At 41.9% G+C, this 25,635-nt stretch overlaps 1 protein-coding gene across 2 annotated transcripts in view; it reads right to left on the bottom strand.

Annotated features, from left to right (window-relative positions):
* NSUN6 (NOP2/Sun RNA methyltransferase 6) overlaps window positions 1-14,978 on the bottom strand; it is a 75,504-nt gene extending 60,526 nt beyond the window's left edge. The window contains exons 1-3 of one of the 2 annotated variants that reach the window (XM_007101509.4): window positions 14,537-14,978; window positions 11,949-12,104; window positions 7,355-7,434 (exon numbers count right to left, since the gene is read on the bottom strand). In XM_007101509.4, the coding sequence (XP_007101571.1) occupies window positions 7,355-7,434; window positions 11,949-12,104; window positions 14,537-14,611 (311 nt within the window). In that variant the 5' untranslated portion in view covers window positions 14,612-14,978. The remainder of the gene's footprint in view (window positions 1-7,354; window positions 7,435-11,948; window positions 12,105-14,536) is intronic. The other variant, XM_007101510.4, reaches the window with a different exon arrangement.
* Window positions 14,979-25,635: the final 10,657 nt, after the last annotated feature.

Here is a 25,635-nt window from a genome sequence, read left to right as displayed (position 1 = left end):
GATGAGAAGCCCGCGCACCGCAATGAAGAGTAGCCCCCGCTCACCGCAACTAGAGAAAGCCTATGTGCAGCAACAAAAGACCCAATGCAGCCAAAAATTAATTAAATTTTTTTTAAAAACCAAAGCCCATAAATTCAGGGGACCAAGCATTTTCTCCCTCAAATCCCCCCACCCTTAATCTTAGCTCACACACCACTCTGTTTTCAGTTACTCTTCATTCTAACCACTGAATATTTCACTTACGTTCTTAGTCACTCAACTGTGCATTTTATGACCTATTTTTTAGTCAGTATTCCTAGTCCTATGTAGCAGAAACATCCTCAAGTTATCTAGTTCACCATATTGCTGGGAATAAAAGACTGAAATAGTTCCCTAACTTGGCTCCAGTTTTGCAGTTCATCTTCTTTTGAAAAAAGTGTTTAACCTTTTTTGGCTGTAACCCAGGGTAAGAAATGCACTTAAATCACATCCCAGTACACGTGTGTACACACACACATACATTTATAGCAAACATTTCACGAAATACCTTACTATGTACAATCCAATATATTATAAAATACCCCATTTCTTTTTTTAAAAAAAGCCCATAAAAAACCAATTAAATTGATTTCACAACCTACTAATGGGTCATGATCTACACGCAGTTTGGAAAACATACCTTTATGCTACTACCAGTATTGTATTTCTAAAATCATGACTGTAATAAAAATTATTTGGCTCCTATATTCTATGCAAAAAACAAAACACTCCTTAGTTTAAAAGCAAAAACCCTTTACATTTCACAGTCTACCTCTCCTAACTACTTCAGCATCTTCTTTCACCAATCTCTCTGAGAACTGATTAGCCAAACCTGATCACTTTTGTCCCCAACCACCATCTGTTTTCACACCTCTGTACTTTCTGCATATGTTTTCTCTCTATCTCGCATACCCTTACCTACTTCACCTCCTCATCCACCTAATTCTTACTCACCTTCAAGGCTCAACTGAAGTAACATCTATTTGGAGAAAACCTTTACCCACTTCTTCGCACTCAGCCCTTCTTCTTCTATGCTCTAATGGTATTTAATTCACACCCCTGCCATGGCATCTATTGCAGTTTGACTTGTACCAGTATTCCCTGCTTTTAGAAACTACGTTTCATCCGTCTTTATAACGTCTTTGGGTCTCACACATAGCACCAATTCAAAAAATATCTTGTGAAATGGAACCTTGTAGGGTTAATCCGAAAGTTTTTTATGAGAATAACCATTTCATTCATGGCGAGAAGAGAATGGGAGACCACAAAGATGAGTCTTAACATAGTGGGCCACAACTGCTATCCTCTCTTTGGAAGGCCTGGTGACAAGGCTGGTCCGCGGCTAGTGTTCTGGAACTTAGACTCAGGGGAGTTCCCACGACTAGCTGATAAGGGGAGCTCACTGTGCTATACTGTTTGTACCAGTGTATTTGTCAACAAATGATATGGCTTATGGTGGACACTGCCTTTCTTTCTGGGAGGCTGGGATTTGGGTGCATACCAGGCAGGGGGTACCCACATAACCTGCCCCGGATGAAACTCCTGGACGCCGTGGCTCATTAGAGCTTCCCTGGCTGGTGACACCTCACACGTATGTTGTCAAGCTTGTTTCCTGAGGGAGTTAAGTGCACCCTGTATGACTCCACTGGAAAAAGACCCTACAGATTGCAAATGGTCTTCCCTAGACCTCATCCCATGCACCTTTTATTTTGCGGATGTTCCTTCAGATTCTTTCACTGATTAAATCATAGTCACGCATATGACTATATGCCGAGTGCCCTGAGTCCTCCCAGGGAATCACAGAGCCAGGGAGTGGTCTTGGGGGTCCCTCAGCACAAGAAGTAATTGTATAAAAATGTAAGATAGCATATGCAAGTGTCAAGGTGTACGTCAGCTTCACTGAAATTTTAGCGAGGAAATGTAAAAGTTGACGTAGGGCCATAAAAAATACTACAAGCTTGATTTTTATTGAACTGTTTCTAAATAAAGGAGTGAAGCAACAACATTAAAGAAAGATGATTTCCCAACTGAACAGTAATAAAGATTGGAGGAAAAATAGTAAGAAGGTACTTAATTGCACACAGCCAAAAATAAAAATAAACAGTAAAATAAACATTTTTTAAAAAATACTCCTGTATCGATGTAGAAAACAAACTTATGGTCATGGGGGGAGAGGAACGATAAATTGGGAGATTGGGATTGACATATACACACACTACTATATATAAAACAGACAACCAACAAGGGCCTACTGTATAGCACAGGGAACTCCATTCAATATTTTGTAACAGCTTATAAGGGAAAAGAATCTGAAAAGGAATATTTAACGGAGTCACTTTGCTGTACACCTGAAACTAACAACGCACTGTACATCAACTATAATTTGATAAAAAAATAAAAAATATTCTTATATGAAAAGAAGCCTGGCATTCTATTTTCTCTAAGTTTTTCAATAAAGTTGACACTGATACCATCAAAATCAGCATTACAACCTTATGTTCAATCTACTTACCAGTGATAAAACCTTCCTAACATTAAAATATATTTGATCAGTAAATTAAATAGCATGTTAAATAAAATGAAGGAACCTGAATTTTATGGTGCGAAATTACTTTTTAAATTGTTTACTGCCTATAAATAGTTTAACCTATGTTTTGATATCTTAAATAATTGGATGATGCTGAGCTTCTAGTACAAGATTAGTCAAAGAGTAAAAGTATAAATATATTCCTTTTCCTAAAGCCCACAGAAATGGGGAAAGGAAAACCTGAAAGAAAATTCCATTTGCAAAAAAAAAAAAATTCCATTTGCAAGAAAACGAAGAAACAGCTATTACCCAAATGATTAAGAAAAATCAGCTAAGATAGTAAAATTTGGATCAAACCTAGTTCCTCAACAGGGTATGAATGCTTCTGAAAAGGAAAGGCTTCTGGGTGCCTAAACAAATATTTACTGCTTAGATCCAGGACCAGAGGGTCAGATAGAGAAAAGGAGAATCTGGGAATGTCTTGTCAGTGTCCTGTTCCCTGCAGATAAAGATGAAAGTGGATCTGGACTGGCAAAATTGGCACAAGCAGACAATCTGTGTTTTCTGTAACAAAACTGGACAAACTGCCTAGAAGTAGCTAAGGGAAGAGAAGGGAAAGCGCAATCAACTCTGTCACTCCTCCCCTGAGTTCACTAAGCGTAAACAAAAATTAAAGCCCCCAACAAAAAAGCTGAGCTGGACCCCCTCACAGAGAGCCTTAGTCTTCTTCAGCTCAGCTCACCAGGACTAGAGTTGTGCCACCAGGAAAGACCTGGTGAAAGTATTCCTGAAAGACACATCCGATGAGTTGTCTAGGTATACCCTTGACCCGAAGTGCAAACTAGGTGAATCTATGTGAAAGTTTTCATTCAAGGACTCATTCAAACTGGGAACTATGTGTAGATACAGATGGCCCTGTCTACCCTCAGGTTCTGCATCCATGGATTCAACCAACCGCAGACAAAAAAAAAATTTTTTTTAATTCCAGAAAATTCCTAAAAGCAAAACTTGAATTTGCTGTGCACTGGCAACTACTTACCTAGTATTAAGTATCGTAAGTAATCTAGAAATGAAGGATGGGCATGAGTTACACGCAAACACTACACCATTTTATATGAGGCTTGAGCACCTGTGATTATTGCTACGTTGGGGCGGAGCGGGGTATCCTGAAACCAATCTCCCACGGATACCGAGGGACGTCTGTAGTACTAAACAAAGTTGTGATAAACAAAAGGCAGCACAAAATGTACAGACCAAAAAAGGGCAGAATTTCAAATAACCTCTCTATAGTTTCAAAGAAACTAAAAAGAACCTTAAAAAAGGGACATAATAACAACAACAAGATTAAAAAAATAAAGAACAAAAGTGAACTAGCCAAGCTCAGCAAGTAAAGGATAGTAAATCCTCTGACATTAAAGAGTTAATGTAACAGGCTTGCGACAGCTATTCTTAGAAAGGCCTGCTTGGAAGGTCGGCCCTCGGCCGGCATCTGGAAACTTGACTGGCAAACAGTTCCCAGCACTGATATAAAACCACCTCTTATAAGAGTGAATTACTGTTCCTAAACTGTTCGTCCAAGCTGTGTGGTTATGCTGAACACCTGCTTTCCTTTTGCGAGCCTGGAATTTCATTACATGCCAGGCAGAGGGCGCCCAGATGACCAGCACCCAACTAAAACCTTGGGTGCCGGGTCTCTAATGGGCTCCTCTCATAGACAATGATGCTATACATGTCACAACTGACTGCTGGAAGGATGAAGCCTGTCCTGGTAGCTCCACGGGGACAGACTCCTGGAAGCTTGCGCCTGGTTTCCTCCAGACTTCACCCCGCATGCCTTTTCCCTCTGCTGACTCTGCTTTTGTACCCCTTTCGTGTAATAAATCCCCGCCATGAGCCTGACTAGATGCTGAGTCCTGTGAGTCCTTCCAGCCCGTCACAAGACCCTGGGCTGTCTGGGGGTGTCCCAACACAGGGAGCATCTGTACCGGAAAACCAACATATAGAGTACCAGTGTCCTCCTAACAGAGATCAGAAATATGTAACAGAAAAATATTCAAAGAACTACCAGAAGACTTGTAATTTTAAAATTACATTGCATTTCAATGAAAATCAAGGAGAATAATAATTATTATTATTATAAATATTAATAACAATTATTATTATTATTATTAGGTATATCCTAGTGAAGTTTCTAAAGTCCAGTGCCTAAGAATCCCATAGATCTCCAAGTGAAAAATCAAGATTCTGTTGTAAGGGGGAAAATATTTTTTGGCCTCAGATTTCTTCATAGCAACACGTGAGGCCATAAGATTGTAGAAGCAGTGTCTACAAAGGGCTGAGGGAAATAACATGTGACCTGAAATGACTATAATCAGCCTATAAGTTGTTGTTTAAATATAAAGGCAACAAGCAATTCTCGAGCAAGAAAGGAAACAGAGCGTACAAGAGACATACTTGGGGGAAGGGAAGCAGGTGCTGGAGACCTGCTAAATGACACAATTCGATCAACCAAGAGATCAATTAAGATAAAGAACTCAGAAATAAACTGCCAATACGGCTACAAGCAAGCACTGCATTCATTTGAATTATGCTTGAAGAATAAAAATGTTACAAGGCTTTACATTGTTAAAAAACCAACAGTAAATAAAAATTGGTTGGTGGAGGTTTTAGGGCAAATTTAAGCATAAGAATTTCTTCAATTTTCATAGTGGAAAGTCAAAAGATACCTAATAAAAGTGATGATGAGTTTAAAAGACAAAAAAGAGCCGAACTGCTCCTTTTAGAAACGAAAGGTAGGTATATGAATCCACAATCCTAAAAGATTTCTTAGTGCTTTCCTGTAGTAACTCACCACTTGTGTTTTATAGTTCACTAACGCTTTAACTTTTTTTTAACTTTTTATTCACTTTCGGCTGCGTTTTTGGTCTTCGTTGCTGCGCACGGGCTTTCTTTAGCTGGAGTGAACGGGAGCTACTCTTTGTTGCGGTGCTCGGGCTTCTCGTTGTGGCGCACAGGATCTAGGGGCATGGGCTTCAGTAGTTGTGGCGCACGGGCATAGCTGCTCCGCAGCATGTGGGATCTTCCCGGACCAGGGCTCAAACCCATGTCCTCTGCATTGGCAGGCGGATTCTTAACCACTGCGCCACCAGGGAAGTCCCCACTAATGTTTTAATGAGTAGTTTAGCTCACCACAAAGAACAGATGAAAGGATTATTACGTAGCCAGTAAAAAGAATGAAATAGTGTTATATAGGATTATGGAAAACTATGGAGTCCACAGTACATTCTGAAATGAATCACAGGTCTCAAAAGACCTGTGGCTGTGATCAACTGTAGTAACTAGTTGGTTTAAAACTAGGAGATGAAAGAAATCAGAACAGTAGTTTCCTGGTAGGGGGGAAGAATGCAGAGGATTTTCTGGGTGATGGAAATGGTGTATATCTTGATGGGGGTGAGTCTTGACTATACAGTTGTATGAATTTACCAAAACTCAGCAAATATTACACTTAATTAAGGTCTCTGCATTTCACTAACGCAAATTGCCCCTTAACAAAGAGCTAGAAGAAGGAGTTTACAAAATTGGGACTCGCCTGGTGGTCCAGTGGTAAAGAATCCGCCTTCCAACGCAGGGGACGTGGTTTCAATCCCCGGTTGGTGAACTAAGATCCCACGTGCCGCGGGGCAACTAAGCCCACGCGCCACAACTACGGAGCTCGCACACCTCAATGAGAGCCCGCGTGCTGCAAACTACAGAGCCCAAGCACCACAACTACAGAGAAGCCCCAGCGCTGCAACGAAAGATCCCGCAAGCCTCAACGAAGATCCCGCGTGCCACAACTAAGACCCAACAGCCAAAAAAAGAAAAACGGAGTTTACAAAATCAATTTTTTTAATTGCAGAATACGTGCTTATGGTAAAAAAAAAAAAAAGACAGAAATGTTACAAGTGAAAATCTCCTCTTACCTAGTTTCTCCCAATCCAACTTCCTCAGAGTTAATCCCTGTCAACCGTTGGGTGTGCTATACCCTCCAGACTTTTGTCCGTATGTTAATAAATATATATAAATCTGTAGTTGTGTGTGTTTTTTAATTGCAAAAGAAATGTGATTTCTTACATTCCTACACAGAGCAACATGCTTTTGGTATTTAATTTATCGAGAACATCACCTGTTATTTGTACATATAATTCTCCCACATTAAAGGCCATATAAAAAATAATAATAATAAAGGCCATATAATATTCCACTGCGTGGATAAACCAAAAACCACTGCTCTACTGTTGACCACTAAATTACTTTAAAGCTTTAACAAAATGAGCATTTTTATGTTTATTGTAAGTCTTAGGGATATTAAAAATTTTTGATCACAATTAGGGATTTTCAATACAGTGGATTTTCAAGCAGTGGACTCAAGATATACAAGTAAACAAACATAAAAGTGATTTTCTTACAGAATGGAAAAAAATCAATCACTGCACAGCAGAAACCAACACAACATTGTAAAGCAATTATACTCCAATAAAGATGTTTGAAAAGAAAAGAAAACGTGATATAACACAGAAAAAAAAATCAATCACTGCACTAAATGCAACTACAATGCATTACTCTCAAGGTATCTGGGCCCATTCCTAGTGTTCTTTTGTAATATTTTCCACGAAAGACTATAGAATTAGCATTTATCAAGTTTGTGAATTCCTATCTAAATAAAATGGCTAATAATGGAGCAACTTAGTACTGTCACCAAACAGTAAAAAAGAACCTGTGACATTTTTATTTAGAAGAATACAATTTGAAAATGAAATAGTTACAAACCTAGGTCCAATAACAGGAATAAGTAAGACATCCTGAAGGTCTGGATGTTGAAGAATAGGAAAACTTAATCCGCTAAACTGCTGTTAAAAATAAACACATAGGATTACAAAGCAATCAATATATCGGTTAAATTTCAAATTACAGAGCTTTTCAGTGTCATTACCTAGCAGAGTACGGTAATGAGTTTGATTTAGGGTATTTTCACTTTATTCCACGGGATACTATAAAAAATCAAAGACTTCAAAACAACAACATTTTCTCTATAATTTGATTCTCAAGTGTCTTGACTTCTTTACAAGTAAAAGGCTCAATTTTGCTTACTGTTTTTGACTCTGTAAACACGAACCATGTTGACCTTACGTGACTTACTCTGTAAACACGTATCCAATATAGAATTGCATGAACAGGACATTAAAGATTGAGATTATTAAATGCTATTTATTATATATTATCAACACTGGATGCCATGTCAGTTGGATGACATGAAAAAGGAAAAGCCTGGCTCAGGATTTTCAGTATCCTCTACCATACTTGGCCTTCAGACTGGAAATAAGTGCAGGGCCAGTGGCATAGGTGCCGGGGCCAACTCCCAGTCTCATGGGAGCCAACTCTGTGCAGCTCTTCCCAACTCCACGGTCATGCTGGTAGCTTGAAATCGACCAGAGTGAGAGCATTTACACCACAAAACTCAGCCAACACCACACACCAGCGTTATTTTTCCCAGAAAGTGGGTTGTGCAGTGTGTACCAGCACACCACAGTTGCAGGCGGAAGACAACTGGGCGCTCCACGCGGGAGAGTGGACGGGACAGCAAGGACTGGGCGCCCTATCCGAGGGCAACAGGCAAACCCTGGAGAACACGTCTCTGCCGTGTAGCCTAGGGATTATCAACTCACTCATTTTCACATAATACACCAAAGAGCAGTGACCATAACAGATATTTGCATTGCCTTGTAGTGGCCATACACCACCTACAGAAAACTTCCAAAATCAACCTATTTCTAAGTTGATAAGGAAAGAAAAAAAATTCTTCAGATTTTAGAAATCTAACTGTATTTCTACCAAGTCAACAGCTCTTCTGCCTTCTGCTTCTTCCTGGCAAAGGATACTGTGAACTAACCATATCCAACAGAACAGTAAGAAATCTTAAGGGCAAACTCATTCAGACAAACCTCTCTCCCTTTTTTCCCCTCTCTCCCTCATGTTCTCTCATTGTTTGATACTTTACAGCGCCCAGACTATGCATCCTTCCAAGGAGAAGAGAATGAATTTTGCCGTTTGTTTTTGTTTTGCTTTGGAAGTACTATTTCTTTATACTATAGAAATAGTCTACATAGAGATCAAGCCTCCTCAGGCCAAGGTTTTCCTTCTCTCCCTTTGTATCAGATATTAAAATGATACAGAAGGGCTTCCCTGGTGGCGCAGTGGTTGAGAGTCCGCCTGCCGATGCGGGAGATGCGTGCCCCGGTCCGGGAGGATCCCGCATGCCGCGGAGCGGCTGGGCCCGTGAGCCGTGCCCGCTGGGCCTGCGCGTCCGGAGCCTGTGCTCTGCAGTGGGAGAGGCCGCAGCAGTGAGAGGCCCGCGTACCACCAAAAAAAAAAAAAAAAAAAAAAAAGATACAGAAATAAAACTTTTATAAAACCACACATCTGTAACTTCCATAAAACACCACAAACTTTTTTTAAACTAAGCATATCACCTGCTTTTCTGTTTGTTTCTACCCCATGCCCTTTTTAATACAGCCTTAGTGAGGTTAATTTACATACCATAAAATGTACCATTTTAAACGCACAAGTCAATGATTTTTAGTAAATTTACAGAATTGTGTGACCATCACTAGAATCCAATTTTTTTTTTTTTTTTTTTTTTTTTGCGGTACGCAGGCCTCTCACCGTTGTGGCCTCTCCCGTTGCGGAGCACAGGCTCCGGACGCGCAGGCCCAGCGGCCACGGCTCACGGGCCCAGCCGCTCCGCGGCACGTGGGATCCTCCCGGACCGGGGCACGAACCCGCGTCCCCTGCATCGGCAGGCGGACTCGCAACCACTGCGCCACCAGGGAAGCCCGGAATCCAATTCTAGACCCTGTCCATCAACACACACTGATCCCTCAGGCTCATCTGCAGCCAATCCCTGTTCCCAGCTCTAACCCCAGGCAACCACTAGCCTACTTTCTTCCTCTAGAAATCTGCCGCCTTTTCGAGACATCTCATAGAAACAGGATCATACAATGCAGACTGTCTTGTGTGCGGCTTCTTTCACTCACTATAGTGTTTCTGAGGTTCACCCAAGTGGTAGCATGTATCAGTTCACCACTTTCACTGCTGTACTGTTCCCCTGTGTGAACATACCACGTTTCGTTTTTCTATTCACCAGTCGATGGACATTTGGATAGCTTCTCCCTTTAACTTTTTAAGAGACCACCAAACTGTCTTCCAAAGAAGCCAAACCACTTGACTTTCCCACCTGCAACATATAAAGGTTCCAGTTTCTCCACAACCTTCACCAGTCTCTTTTTTGCAAAAGAAAGGAGATGTACAATCTAAACCCTCCTGCGAATCTCCTTTCCTGCTGCAAACAGGCACTGCTCAAACCACCAGATACTTACCTAGTGCCCACGACCCAACCTCCTCAGCCTTATCTTAACCTTCAAGGAAAGGGACTCAAAAGCCTGGAGTGATTTCATCGGCCTGCTCTTAGACACAACCCCTGAGATCTTCTATTCCCATCACAGTGGGATCCTAGATTATCTAACTCTAGGAATAATGTGCTAGAAAAGAAAACAATCTGCATCTGCCTGAGTTATGGACACCTTACGGGCCTCAGAACAGTTTCCTTCCTACTGAAAACCTACATGCATGACTACATAAAAGTAATAATCTTAGTTGCTTAGAGGAACTGCTTATATTTTATGCCTAACGCCACTACTCTCAATAAAATTACCACTCATTAAAAATCAGATTAACCTTTCTCCAAGTCTTATTTAAAATTATTATACTAAGTTTTGCTCTCATACAGCCAGAAATCATAGCTGGTTCTTCTTATAACCTGGTCATCTCCTCACAACTGGAAGTTCATAGAATTGTTCTTAAAGAGAATATGATAAACGTTCCACAAATGTAATGAGATTAAAGACAAAAAATAAATGAATCAAACAACAAGGTCCTATTTGTACAGCACAGGGAACTATATTCAATATCCTGTAATAAACCATAATGGAAAAGAATATGAAAAAGAATATTTATATGCATAACTGAGTCACTTTGCTGTACAGGAGAAATTAACACACCCTTGTAAATCAACTATACATCCATAAAATTTTTTTAAAAAGAATACCAGTGAAAATTCTCTGAAAATTTCTGTAAGTTATATCCAGAGTAAACTGATAACACAGCCTGTGATATACAACTGCAAGTCTTTTAAGCATGCTTACTTCTTCCTTTTCATTTAGGCAGTTATTAGGTAGAAATAGGCCTCCTGACACCCATCATGGTTATTTGTTCGAAGAGATTTAATAACTACAAAATACAACTTGAAGTACCCTCTCCAAGCATCTGTTTTCCTCCATCTTACATTTCTTTGGAGGTAAGTTTCAGTGCACAGTGTATGAAACACAAAATGCACAGCTTTGGGTTTTCTTTCTGGTTTAAAAAAATTTTTAATACAATTTTCAAAGGTTACCTTTCATTTACAGTTACTACAAAATACTGGCTGTCTTCCCCGTGTTGTACAACACATCCTTGAGCCTGTCCTACACCCAACAGTTTGTCCCTCCCCCTCCCACCCCTCTACTGCTCCTCCCCCTCCCTCCCCACTGGTAACCACTTGTTTGTTCTCTGTATCTGTGAGTTTGCTTCTTTTTTGTTATATTCACTAGTTAGTTGTATTTTTCAGATTCCACATATAAGTGACATCACGCAGTATTTGTCTTTCACTATCTGACTTATTTCACTTATAAAATGTACAGCTTTTGAAAGCAAAGAAGACAATATAAACAAGAAAACGCCAACATTATTTTTCTGCTTGGAACTTTGAAAATGCCATTTTATAATACTGTTTTCACTTACAGAAAATGAGTATGATGCCAAAACTATTTTATTGGTTGAACAAAAAAAATTTGTGTTGTTGTATCTTTAAAATATATCTTTACATCATTTTCCTTTTATTATATTTAATTAAATTATTATATTAAAATAAAAAATATAATCCTACAGGTAATCAGTAGGCACCTCCTTACCTCTGGGCTCACCCTGGCTACGTGATCTGCCCTCATGGTCGTTATATGCTGCTTATTACAATACCAAAGACTTTTAGGGTTAGAATGGACCGCTTATGTATTTTAATGACAAAGCAACAGAGGCCCAGAGGGGTCGAGTGACCTATCCAGTCACTAAATTAATTCACAATCAGAAGTACTAGGTTCAAGTTCTAGCAAGAGCTCTCACTACGTAGTAACCTTGAACAATATTCGTGATCCTCAGTTTCCTTATTTGTAAACTTGTAATGGTATATCGTTCACATGATATTAGTGAGGAGTGACATGACATAGATTGTAGAAATCTAATTCTGTACATAATGACAAAAGTGTGCACGAACCTTCTGAAGCTCATCAAATAACAGACTTTTCACATGCTGTACTGAGGCTAGATGCGTATTTACTCTGACGGTAGTGAATGATGGAGGGCAGGACAACTTATGTAACAGAGTTTCAAACTTCCTCTCTGCTGCTTCTTTACCTAAAGCAGACACAACCTGAAAAGAAGAAAAGAACAAGTTAATGTTTCAGTTTCATTATACAAATTAAAAATATTAAGCAGGATATATGTCTATACATTTGTTCCAACTAATGAAACATCATTCGGCAATTATTCGGTTCCATTTCACTTTTCTGCATTGTTTATGTGTTAATAACACTAAGGGAATCGCGGTATTTCACAGGGTTATGATAATAAACACCTAGTGAAACACCAGACAAAAAGGGCTTAGAAAACCCTGCCTCGGGCTTCCCTGGTGGCGCAGTGGTTAAGAATCTACCTGCCAATGCAGGGGACACAGGTTCGAGCCCTGGTCCGGAAAGATCCCACGTACCGCGGAGCAACTAGGCCAGTACGCCACAACTACTGAGCCTGCACTCTAGCGCCCGCAAGCCACAACTACTGAGCCCGTGTGCCACAACTAATGAAACCCGCGCGCCTAGACCCCGTGCTCCGCAACAAGAGAAGCCACCGCAATGAGAAGCCCGCGCACCGCAGCAAAGAGCAGCCCCCGCTCGCGGCAACTAGAGAGAGCCTGCACGCAGCAACAAAGACCCAACAGAGCCAAAAATAAAATAATTTAAAAATTTTTTAAAACACTGCCTCACTTCAAAGCATTATTAACATTTTTAACGTATCTGCTATGCTACATTTATTCATATAAACTCTGGATTTCATTCTACTTATTTCTAAAAACATTAACTGTTAACATCACTTCTGTAGAATTAGTTCCTTGCTAACCTCGTATCCTAGAGCAAATTGGTTAGTAACGTTTTAAAACACCAATACTTTAAGAGTAAGTAACACTGATACCGTCACCCAAAGAGCCCCCACAACATCAGCTTCTTAATATGGTATCATTAAATGTAACAGATAGATATTGTCCAAAAAAAGACAGGTAGCAAGATACCTGTCAGAAATAAAGTTATAAAGACTCAAACGACCAAGTTTCCTTGTAATTAACTAAAGCTTTTGAGACCCGTATTTCCCCATTTTTTGTCATCTTTGACAATGCCCTGCCTCACAGAATCTTCATAAACCACTTGCCAGCCTAATAATCCACTAGCCTAAAAATATTAGTACTCTCTCAAGGTTTGCTTTTTTTAACTGAATGTTCCACTACCTTTGATACTTTTTACAGAGGGATGGTTTTTCTTTTTGTAAAATCGTATAGTTAGTGGGTTTGAGGCAGATGTGGTGTCAAAGACAGACATTTGAATCTTTTTTTAATAAAACAATGTTAACCATTTTAAAAACTGCTGGGGAAAAAAAAATGCTGACTGCCTCTATTTCTCTTAATACGCTCCTTATACTATAAGTTCTTTGAAATCAAGAAGGTATTTTCTCTTTCCGTACTGTCTTGCCCCTTAACATAACCTCTGGAAATAAAATGTAGAAATCAAACCTAGAAGTCATGGCTTCACCAACATCTTTGAAAACGAGTAACATTTATGCGGCTTTACTTCGAATAGAAAACCAAAGATCTGGAAAATACAAAATTGCCTACAGGCGGGATGGTAAGGTGGAGAGAGCACAGGCTTGGCAAACAAAGACAATCAACATTCACTGAGGACTTCTGGGCTCGGCACTGCCAGCAGCACACAGAAGCAACATTTGTGGAGGACCTATTAGGCGCCAAAACGATGCCAGGTGCTTGCACTTAACGATTAATACGTTAAAACAACCTTGAAATGTTAGTACTGTTAACCGTCCTCAAATTTCACAGAAAAGGAAAGAAAGGTTAAGGGATGTGAAGTAACTGACTCAAAGCACTAGGATGCAAACCAGGGGCTTGGGGTCCCAAATCCATTCCTTTTCCCATTGGACCTGAGCTCTTTACCTTCACATTTCAACACTGTTACATGACAGCGGTATCAATTTGATTCAGTAACGTCGCTCCTTGGACCCTCAGTTCTCTCACCTACAAAAAATGGAGAGGAAATCTCTACCAAAAAAAGACTACGCAGATTAAGATGTAAAGGTCTGCAGTTCATCTAGCACAACTGGTGGCATTTAAGAAGCACTCACTGAACGATAGTAAACCTTCCACCTGAGTGCCAGGGCAGGAACTCTAAGAGTACAGGCGTTTCTTCTCTACAGGACTTAAATTATCGGAGACGGGGATATTGTCTTGCTCACCCTTGTAATCCTTTCAGTGCATTCCTGCCTCCAGACACACACCGCTTTTTCCCCCTCCCTCCTTTCCCATTCCTAAATGTTAAAGCATACACCCCATACACCTCTTAGCTCGGAAAGCATTCATTAAATACCTGCAGAAAGATATTAGTATATTTTACATTCGGAAAGACGAATACCAAGAAACAACGGCTGTAAACATTAGATTGCCTTTTAGATTATTTTTCTATTTCTCTAGAGCGTGTAAATATTTGAATTTTTGCAAATAGCATCTAACGTGTTTTTCTGACCTACCTCCTCATTCATAAAGCCCGCTTTCAGATAGTTTTCAACCTCAAGTCTCAAAGATATTTTAGGGAAAATAGACATTTTCCTATCGCTTAGTTCTCCTCCACGACAAATGCTGGAAAACGGTGGTTTTTCTCTCTCCGAATTACACGGAGCGTCTGGGCAATGAATACCACCCACAACGTGCCGGGACCACCGATGCCCGGGAAGAGCGCGCTGCTCATGCCGAGTTAAAATGGGAAACGCGGAGGAACTTCCACGCCTTCTGGAGCTTGGCCAGTTTGCAGCGGCTTCCTCTCCTCCCAGGTCCTTCTTTAGCTACGCCCACGGAAATCACTGCGAGGCAACGCCACTCACGTTGCAGAGAAAAAAAAAACAAAACAAAACAAAACAAAACCGTGAGGAGTGAAGCCGCCGTGAACTGGGAAGAGATGTGGAAACCCGGCTGGAATCACCTCGGCCTAATCGCCAGTCCCCCGGCCCCAGTTTCTCAGCAGAAAGCCGCTTCCGGCATGCGTCTCTTCCGGCAATGCGGCCCACCCCTCCTTCCCCTGCCCTCCAATCCGCGGCCGCAGATTGCCGCTACGTCACGTCTCCGGAGTTTCCCAGCTCCGCCCGCGGCGCATCCAAGTGCAGCGGGCCTGGGCGGGCGCTTTAAGGGGATGGAGGAGGAGCTGCCTCCGGGACCTGCAAACACATCCAGCTGTCAGGCGGAGCTGGGCGGGCAGAGCTGGGTGCCAATTGGGGAGGGTTGAGTCGTGCTAGCCTGAATAAGGTGAGGAGTCAATCAGTTACCAGCTAGGTGACCTCCAAAGAAAGAATGAAACCAGAATTTATTTGGGCCTATCATCCACCCTTTGATTTTCTGAAATTACCTTCCCTCTCTTAGGCTTGCTGGTCTGACTTCAGTTGTGAATAAACAACATTATTCACATTTTTAAAAGCTGGGTTAATGGTCTTGTACTATCCATACATGCTCAGGTAAAACTTTAAAACGCACAGGTAGTTTTTACAGTTAGTTGAATAAGACTAACAGGTACCCTGTATCGGAGCTGATTTCTACTTTAAAGCTCGGGAGACCTTTGGCGTAATCTTTGTGTTACAGGGGAAAGATTCAAAGGGAGAAGGGACCTAATGAAAGTCGCATAGTTTCCTGTGATTGAATAGGAAACTAGAAATAATTCTTCTGTCTCCGAGACAGTGTTTTTTGAAACACACCGTTGTCGTTAACACAGAACTGTAGGAAGTTTTTTCTTAAGTATTTTTCTCTTTAAATCTCACACGGAGGTGTTTTTAAAAGTATGATACACTCTCACAATGAGTGAGAACGTCAGGATAAAGAACATAGCCACGTGGCTTCTACTCTTTCCACCACGGCATATTTCGTCAGTAAATTTATGGAATTCTTCTGTGGCTAAATCATGTGAAAGTGATCAGGAAAATATCTAGTCCAGCCATTTCCAAAGGAATTTTTGCAACCTCAAGATTGTGACCACAGCACCAATAATGTTTGGAATCGATATCTAGGAGAAAAGGGAGAGGAAGGAACAAGGTGAACTAGATTGTAAACTCTGAGAAGGTAGAGACTTTACCTCACTGCTGCAGACCCAGTGCCTACCACGTAGGCACTCAAATATTGAAGGAGTAGATGAATAAGTGGATGGACAGCTCTGTAAACCAGAGAAAGGACGTGCTGATAAAGCATATATTGATATTTGCTGGACATTAGTTCACTAGTTCAGCACTTGGGAACAGTGCTGAGGACATTTAGACAATCTTTGGCTAGACATCACTGAAGTGACAGTTATGTTGATGACGAGGTCTCTTGGTGTTCTAAAGTTGGTCCATATTACAGATCTGAAGTTGGCATAGTAAATACATATTGTCTAAGCAAAAGAAGACACCTATAACTCCACGCTTCCACTGCTGGGGGCCTGGGTTCAATCCCTGGTGGGGGGACTAAGATCCCACATGCCGTGCGGTGTGGCCTAAATAAATAAATAAAAAGAAAATGTAAGCTTTAAAAAAACGAAGAAGAAGATCCCTATAAGAATACACCCATATAAGGGTCATTGGGGTTTTGTGTTCTCAATGGGATGATATGGCCCCCAATGTGGGGAGAGCAAAACAAAATCTTAGATATAATCATATAATCTTAATTTCAATTTGTGGTGCTCCAAAACTTTCCTTTTACCCCCCCCAAAAAACATAAAAACCCTATTTCTCAATATTTAATTTCATGAAGAAGGCATGAGAGGATTAGGGAAAAAAAGCGTCTAGGAAAGGCTGGAAATCTATCAATCTCAATTCATCTGGAGACTAACCTCCATAAGTACATATTGGCTCAGAATGGATCCTAGACCTCCCTAAATGTAAAATCTATATCTATAAAGCTTCTAGAATAAAACATAGGAGTAACCAGAGTTACCCTACAGCCAACAAGGTCAGAGGAGCAGTCAAGAGAACTTAACCCCTGGGACAGGATTATGATGAGGCAAGAGAGGCCCCTAGTGTGCACCCCTTAAGGAGGCCCTTGCTCTCACGTGTGAGCCCTGAGAGCACCCCCTCCAATTTGTGACTGTCCCCCCTGGGCTCGCCATCATCTCCACACTGCATCTCTTGCCATCACTGACAGCTCCAAATCCATAAAGAAAGACAGATTGTATTGCCCAAGCAGCAATACAGCTTACATCACAGCCCGGACCTGCGATGCAGACCCCTTTTCTGCCCAAGGCCCAACTCAAATGTGGCCGTCTTCCACGTCACATGCTTGACGTGCTGGGTCAGTACTTGGAGTTGCGGGACGTGTCGTCACCAGAAGCCAAAGAGACCAGCCAGATACTGTACTTCCTTCTTTGTAGTAGGGTGTGCATTATCACTGGGGGTGATGTCATCGTAATGGGGGCAAAAGGTGGTTCGAAGGGGGTGAAAAATGTATACAATACAATGGTTTGTGGTCCTCCAAAGGCCACAGTAACCTCAACAAATATACAGTATACCTGTACTGTTAATATTCCATTATGGGGAAGTTGTTAGACGAAAAAAATACCTTAAAAGTTTCCTTAGCAGGGCATTAACGACAACAAGCTTGAAAATCAATGTATTGTAAGGGAAGATGGAACAAAAAATGACATCCTTTGAAGAGGATGTTCCAACATGCCCCTGACCTCTAAAGTATTTACTCAAGTGGTGGGTCCCAGAGTCTTGAAGAGCTTATCTCCCCACCCACCCCACCCCACCCCAGAACGTAAGTGTCAGAAAATGCCTGTTACACCAAGGGCAACTACTGTGCTCAGCTCGGCCAGATCCAGCCTCAGATCGGGGCCCTGGAGGAGCAGGTGTACCAGGTCAGAACTGAGACCGAGGGCCAGAACCTGCAGTATGAGCAGCCCCTCAACATCAAGGTCCACCTGGAAAAGGAAGCTGGGACCTACTGTCTCCTCATGGGTGGAGATGATGGAGCTTGCAAGTCTGGAGGCTGCAAGTCGAAAGATTATGGACCTGGAAATGTGGGAAACCAAGTCAACGATGCGGCCAAGCCTTAGGGGATAAGAGAGTTCCCGAGGAGGTTAGACCAACGCAGCAAAATACTTACACCAGGCTGCACTCTGTGGCAGAGAGATCTCAAAGCAATTAACGTGGTACACAAGAGAGAGCGTGTGCCAAATACTCTCTGAGAAGAGAAGGCGTTAAATATCTGTCTGGAAAAGCAAGCAAGTCTAAGAAAAAGGTCTGTCCTCTTGTCTTGCTGTTACCGAAATATAATCTCTATCTGGGCAACCAATAGCATTATCGATAGTATCTTCCCATTCATCTGGAAGAACGTCACATACAATGTGATGACCCATCTGATTACACTACAGAAAATGTTGTCAATTCTTGGTAGTCAATAAACCTTCCTTTAGCAAATTAAAAAAAAAAATGCCCATCACAAGCTGGGTTCTGTTAGATCCACCAAGTCATAAATATGCGTGAACCCAGCAGCAACCCATCACGAGACGGCAAAGGTACATCTGGGGTTAAGCATGAACAAGAGTAATCTACATAAGGAAGTAACCTGTACCCCCATGTCACCCACCACAGTTGCACCAGTGCTTCTGCCTCAGCTCAAATCTCTGGCTCTTTGGGGGGGTTCTACTACCAGCTGAATGAGAAGAAAAATTTAGAGGCTGGTTTTCAGTTCAGTTGTCTAGGCATGTGGGTAGAAGACAAAAATAGATACTGGTGGGACTACAGTCATAGTTAGGGGTGACCTTGAATGACAGTGTCAAGGGAAGTTTTTCCTGATGAGAGAATCTGTGAGCAGTGTATTTGCTACCCACTTTGCATGGAGGAAGTGGCTCAAGATGAGAATATATATTGACTCCTGGGTGGCAGCCAACTGCCTGGCCTGCTCATCAACCCCCTGGGCTCGCCATCATCTCCACACTGCATCTCTTGCCATCACTGACAGCTCCAAATCCATAAAGAAAGACAGATTGTATTGCCCAAGCAGCAATACAGCTTGCATCACAGCCCGGACCTGCGATGCAGTCCCCTTTTCTGCCCAAGGCCCAACTCAAATGTGGCCGTCTTCCACGTCACATGCTTGACGTGCTGGGTCAGTACTTGGAGTTGCGGGACGTGTCGTCACCAGAAGCCAAAGAGACCAGCCAGATACTGTACTTCCTTCTTTGTAGTAGGGTGTGCATTATCACTGGGGGTGATGTCATCGTAATGGGGGCAAAAGGTGGTTCTAAGGGGGTGAAAAATGTATACAATACAATAGTTTGTGGTCCTCCAAAGGCCACAGTAACCTCAACAAATATACAGTATACCTGTACTGTTAATATTCCATTATGGGGAAGTTGTTAGACGAAAAAAATACCTTAAAAGTTTCCTTAGCAGGGCATTAACGACAACAAGCTTGAAAATCAATGTATTGTAAGGGAAGACGGAACAAAAAATGACATCCTTTGAAGAGGATGTTCCAACATGCCCCTGACCTCTAAAGTATTTACTCAAGTGGTGGGTCCCAGAGTCTTGAAGAGCTTATCTCCCCACCCACCCCACCCCACCCCAGAACGTAAGTGTCAGAAAATGCCTGTTACACCAAGGGCAACTACTGTGCTCAGCTCGGCCAGATCCAGCCTCAGATCGGGGCCCTGGAGGAGCAGGTGTACCAGGTCAGAACTGAGACCGAGGGCCAGAACCTGCAGTATGAGCAGCCCCTCAACATCAAGGTCCACCTGGAAAAGGAAGCTGGGACCTACTGTCTCCTCATGGGTGGAGATGATGGAGCTTGCAAGTCTGGAGGCTGCAAGTCGAAAGATTATGGACCTGGAAATGTGGGAAACCAAGTCAACGATGCGGCCAAGCCTTAGGGGATAAGAGAGTTCCCGAGGAGGTTAGACCAACGCAGCAAAATACTTACACCAGGCTGCACTCTGTGGCAGAGAGATCTCAAAGCAATTAACGTGGTACACAAGAGAGAGCGTGTGCCAAATACTCTCTGAGAAGAGAAGGCGTTAAATATCTGTCTGGAAAAGCGAGCAAGTCTAAGAAAAAGGTCTGTCCTCTTGTCTTGCTGTTACCGAAATATAATCTCTATCTGGGCAACCAATAGCATTATCGATAGTATCTTCCCATTCATCTGGAAGAACGTCACATACAATATGATGACCCATCTGATTACGCTACAGAAAATGTTGTCAATTCTTGGTAGTCAATAAACCTTCCTTTAGCAAATTAAAAAAAAAAATGCCCATCACAAGCTGGGTTCTGTTAGATCCACCAAGTCATAAATATGCGTGAACCCAGCAGCAACCCATCACGAGACGGCAAAGGTACATCTGGGGTTAAGCATGAACAAGAGTAATCTACATAAGGAAGTAACCTGTACCCCCATGTCACCCACCACAGTTGCACCAGTGCTTCTGCCTCAGCTCAAATCTCTGGCTCTTTGGGGGGGTTCTACTACCAGCTGAATGAGAAGAAAAATTTAGAGGCTGGTTTTCAGTTCAGTTGTCTAGGCATGTGGGTAGAAGACAAAAATAGATACTGGTGGGACTACAGTCATAGTTAGGGGTGACCTTGAATGACAGTGTCAAGGGAAGTTTTTCCTGATGAGAGAATCTGTGAGCAGTGTATTTGCTACCCACTTTGCATGGAGGAAGTGGCTCAAGATGAGAATATATATTGACTCCTGGGTGGCAGCCAACTGCCTGGCCTGCTCATCAAGGGCATGGAAGAAAACACACTGAAAGGTCGGAGACAAGGTCTTAGGCAGAGGCCTGTGGGTGGACATATGAAAATTTTCACATCACACGTAATTGCCTACCAGAAGGCATCCACCACTGAGGAAGCACTGGACAACTTAGTGGACAGAACAACTCAGCCCACTGATGTTAGCCACCCTTTGTCTTCTGCCACCCCATGCCTGGCAGTACGGGCACGTGAAAGAAGTAGTCACCGTGGCAGAGATGGAGTCACTTCAATAATTACCCAAAATAGGCGTTAGGCTATGATGAAAACTAACATTAAGTTCCATGTCAGTCTTACTCACCTCTGTAGACCCAGCCTTAGGGCAGTACCTAGCACATATTAGGCACTCGGTATACATTGATAGGTGCATAACTGACCCAATAAGAATAGTTTATCATTCATATCCAGCAAGTATTTATTTAGGGTCAGTAAGCAACAAGCATTGCATTGGGTACTCAGGCATCGCAGCCAGAGAAAACAGTCAACTGCCTTCATAGAGTTCACAGTCTATTTTGGAAGTAGATAAAATTATTAAGCAGTGAAAAATATGATGAATGTTAAAACTAGGGAAATAGGGGGTGCAAGGCAGAGGAAATGGTAAGCAAATCTAATTTAATCTAATCTAAAACTGAATCAAAGAGCACAAAACCCTCTCAGAAAGGAGACGCGGCCTCCCAGAAGAGATGGTTACATTAAAACCAGAAAGCCGACTTGGAGTTAACCGGGCAGGAGGGGTGAGGGACACTGGGGAAGAAGAGGAAAAGACCAAAATGAGAATATTCCAGACAGAAGGAATTGTCGTGTACAAAGCTGGTACATAGTATGGGAGGGGTTGAGTGGCAAGAGTGTAGCATGGAGAGAGAGAGAGCCCCAGCCCTATTTTTGAAGTTTCCTGTTAGCCCTGGTAAGCAAGGAAGAATTTCATCCTCAGGCCAATGGCAAGTCATTAAACAGTTTCAAAGCAGAAGAGTAACAGGCTCAGATTCATGCAACATTTTTAAAAGATCATGCCAGATGATTGTGGGAAAAGGTCTCCAATTGATGCAAGAACAGAGGCAGAAAGACCTGTGAGAATGCAGTTCCAGTAATCCAGGCAATGGGGTCGGAGGGAGGTGGGTAGATGTGAAAGACATTTAACACATGGAATTCGGCGGGACCTAGTGACTTAGGTGGATGCATGAGGACAGGGGAAGAAAGGATCAAGAAGAAATTCCAACTTTCTATGGACCCACCAGTATTTGCACCCATATTTCTGCCTTCCTACCTGTTAACCTACATGAATCATGGAGATGATTTGTTATTGTAATCATTTAAATTCAACTCTTTTCTAGAGTTGTCTGGAATACTTCCGTCTGTGGGGAGCCTTATGCATTACTTGTTATCTTCCAGAATTTTATACTTGTGGTGTGTGTTTCTTCTGACAATGGAGTTCTATCCTAGGAATTAAATAAGATTAGGTACTACCTATGAAAGTTTTGGTAAATTGCAACAAAGAATGAGCCATAGCAGAACTGTTCTCTAATAGGTTGATTTACATTTGAAGGGCAATTTTAAAAAAGGACAAATAGAACACAAATGGAAAGTTTACAAACAAGCCGTTTTGTTGGGTTATGTTTTTAGGGGCTCAGTAGGCAATCAGTACTGGTTATTGTTTCCACTAGATGATGTGGTAGGTTGAATAAGAGCCCCCTCCCCCTCACAAAGGTGTCCATGTCCTAATCTCTGGAACCTGTGAACTGTAAAGGGATTTTGCAGGTGAGATTAAGTTAAGGACCCTTAAAATGGGAGATCATCCTGGACTAACTGGGAAGCCCCAGTGTGATCATAGGGTCCTTATAATAAGGAGGCTGGAGGGTCAGAATCAGAAAAGGTGATGTGACGATGGAAGCCAAGGTCAGAGAGATGTGGCCACAAGCTGAGGGATGCAGGCGGCCTCTAGAAGCTGGAAAAGGCAATGAACAGATGCTCCCCTGGGCCCCCAGAGGGAACACAGGCCTGTAGATGCATTTCAGACTTCTGACCGGCAGATTACAAAATATTAAATCTGTGTCGTCTTAAGCCACTACATTTGTGGTAGTTCGTTATGGCAGCAATAAGAAACTAACACAGGTGTTCTTTAAAGCGATGTATCATCAACCTGGGTTCTTCTACGCACAACAGGTGATTGTGCCTCTAACCTACAGGTAAGACAGAGGCAATTAATCTTGAGTTCCTTGAATGAAGAGCTCCTATACACCTAAAAACTTTATTTGTGCATACATGTAACCTCCTTTTCAGCAACCTAAGAGCTTCCGCTCTCTGAAAACTTACTCTCTTCACCTGCCTCTATTTTCTAACATCTCATTTCTACCTGTGTCTTCCTCCATTGGTGATTCTCTCTCTCTCTCTCTCTCTCTCACTTGTATCTTCACGCTCTCCCTTTAAAGAGGTTCTACCCACCACTCTATAAACAGATTCAAATAATAGTCACAGCAACATTTATTGAGCCTTTTCTAGGTACCAGGCATTAGGCTATGGTCTGCTTCATTATAGCATTTAATCCTCTGAGATTAAACTTTATGAGCAGTGGCAGATTTACTGGGAGACTAATGAACCTTAAACTTCAAAGCATTCAATTGCACAAGTCATCCAAACCATTGTCTAATTTTTAATTTTTTATCTTTTATTCCTTTTCTTTAAAAGACCCCCCAGGGCTTCCCTTGTGGCGCAGTGGTTGAGAGTCCGCCTGCCGATGCAGGGGACGCGGGTTCGTGCCCCGGTCCGGGAAGATCCCACGTGCCGCGGAGCGGCTGGGCCCGTGAGCCAAGGCCGCTGGGCCTGCGCGTCCAGAGCCTGTGCTCCGCAACGGGAGAGGCCACAGCAGTGAGAGGCCCACGTACCGCAAAAAAATAAATAAAAATAAAAGACCCCCCAAATTGTATGAATTTCAAGGTCCCACAAAACCGGGATCTATGCCTGCCTATGAGGTAAATATTACTATTCTTATCCCCATATTACAAATAAGAAAACTGTGCTATCGTGAGGGTTTATAACTTGCCTAACATTATATAAGCAGTAAGTGGCAGAGGACTGTTTCAACCTAATTATTTGTGACTGGAGAGTCTAAACATTGATCATTTACTCATTCAATTATTCCGTCCCTTCAGGAATTTTCCTACCTTAACACACCCCTTCCTTTCCAACTTCAGTTTTCCTCTAGTTAATACTTTATATGCCTTTTTCATTTTATAATCCAAAGAGTAATCTACATTTACCATCTTGAGTTCCTTACCTGTCATTTACCTTCACCTTGTTATAATCTAGGGACTTTCCTGGTGGTGCAGTAGTTAAGAATCCGCCTGCCAGTGCAGGGGACATGGGTTCAATCTCTGGTCCTGGAAGATCCCACATGCCGTGGAGCAACTAAGCCCGTGTGCCACAACTACTGAGCCTGCGCTCTAGAGCCTGCGAGACACAACTACTGAGCCCACGTGCCACAAGTACTGAAGCCCGCACGCCTAGAGCCCGTGCTCCACGACAGAAGCCACCGCAATGAGAAGCCCGCGCGCCTGCAACGAAGAGTAGCCCCCGCTCGCCGCAACTAGAGAGAGCCCGCGCGCAGCAACGGAGACCCAACGCAGCCAAAAATAAATAAATAAATAAATAAATAAACTTTTAAAATTTGGTTAAAATAAAGCAGTTGTTAACAAAAAATTTATGGGATCAGGCGTCCACCATAGCCTGAGCAGTGTGCCAGTTGCTTTTGAGGAACGCAAAATAGTAGCAGAGTCCTTGCACTTAATCACATATCACAACCAAAATATTTACAAGGCAGTTTATCTCAAGAGTATTAAACACAAGTACTACTAATTAATTTTCATTATAATTAACTTTAAGATATATGCGTATAAACATCTATGTTTAAGTTATATATACATATGTATACATTCCTGCAACACAACAGAGAAATTAAAAGGGTGATTAATCCCATTATAGAGCTCTTTTAAGCGCAGAGCTCGACTGTGCATTAAAATACTGCATCTATAAAGAAAGTAATTTGCAAGCATTTCAGGAATCGTTCTCTTATATAAATTATAATGCACTTCCTTGTAAACAGATTACTGCAGAGAGCAGTGCCTTTTAATCAGGGAAAGTTCCCTGAAGTAGGTGAGTTTTAGATGAATTAAAAGGACAGGAAACCTATGGAATGGTAGAGAGGGACTTGGGTAAATTATTCTGGATGAGGAAAATACCTTTTGTGGCAAGTCTAAAAGAAAACGAAAAGTGGGGCTATGGTAGAGGGCCAGGGATGAAGGTCATTAATTTGTAAAAAGTTTTTAAAAATAAATTAACTTTTAAAACTGGGAAACTTAGGAAAGTTTAAGAGACATAAAGTATAAGAGACATAATGTTGGTCCCACTTGGAAAATTCTCCACAGCTAGAACATCCTTCCCCCCCAAATTCAAAATGGATTAAAGACTTCAGTGTAAGACCTGAAACCACAAACTCCTAGAAGAACACGTGGGAGTAAACTTCCTGACATGTGTTTTGGCGGTGATTTTTGGATATGACACCAAAAGCAAAGGCAACAAAAACAAAAATAAAGAAGTGGGACCACAGCAAACGAAAAACCTTCTTCACAGCAAAGGAAACCATCAACAAAATGAAAAGGGAGAAAATATTTGCAAATCATATCTCTAATAAGTGGTTAATATCCAAGTATATATATATAGGGAACTCATAAAACTCCAAAACACACAAAAACAACAATCTGATTAAAAACTGAATAGACGTTTTTCCGACGAAGATATACAAATGGCCGCCAACAGGTACACGAAAAAATGCTGACCACCACTAGCAATCAGGAAAACAAAAATCAAAA

The sequence above is a fragment of the Physeter macrocephalus genome, chromosome 11, assembly GCF_002837175.3.
Source record: "Physeter macrocephalus isolate SW-GA chromosome 11, ASM283717v5, whole genome shotgun sequence".
Lineage (NCBI taxonomy): Eukaryota > Metazoa > Chordata > Mammalia > Artiodactyla > Physeteridae > Physeter > Physeter macrocephalus.
Note: the sequence above shows the minus strand (reverse complement) of the source record. Positions and strands in the feature narration are given on the sequence as shown.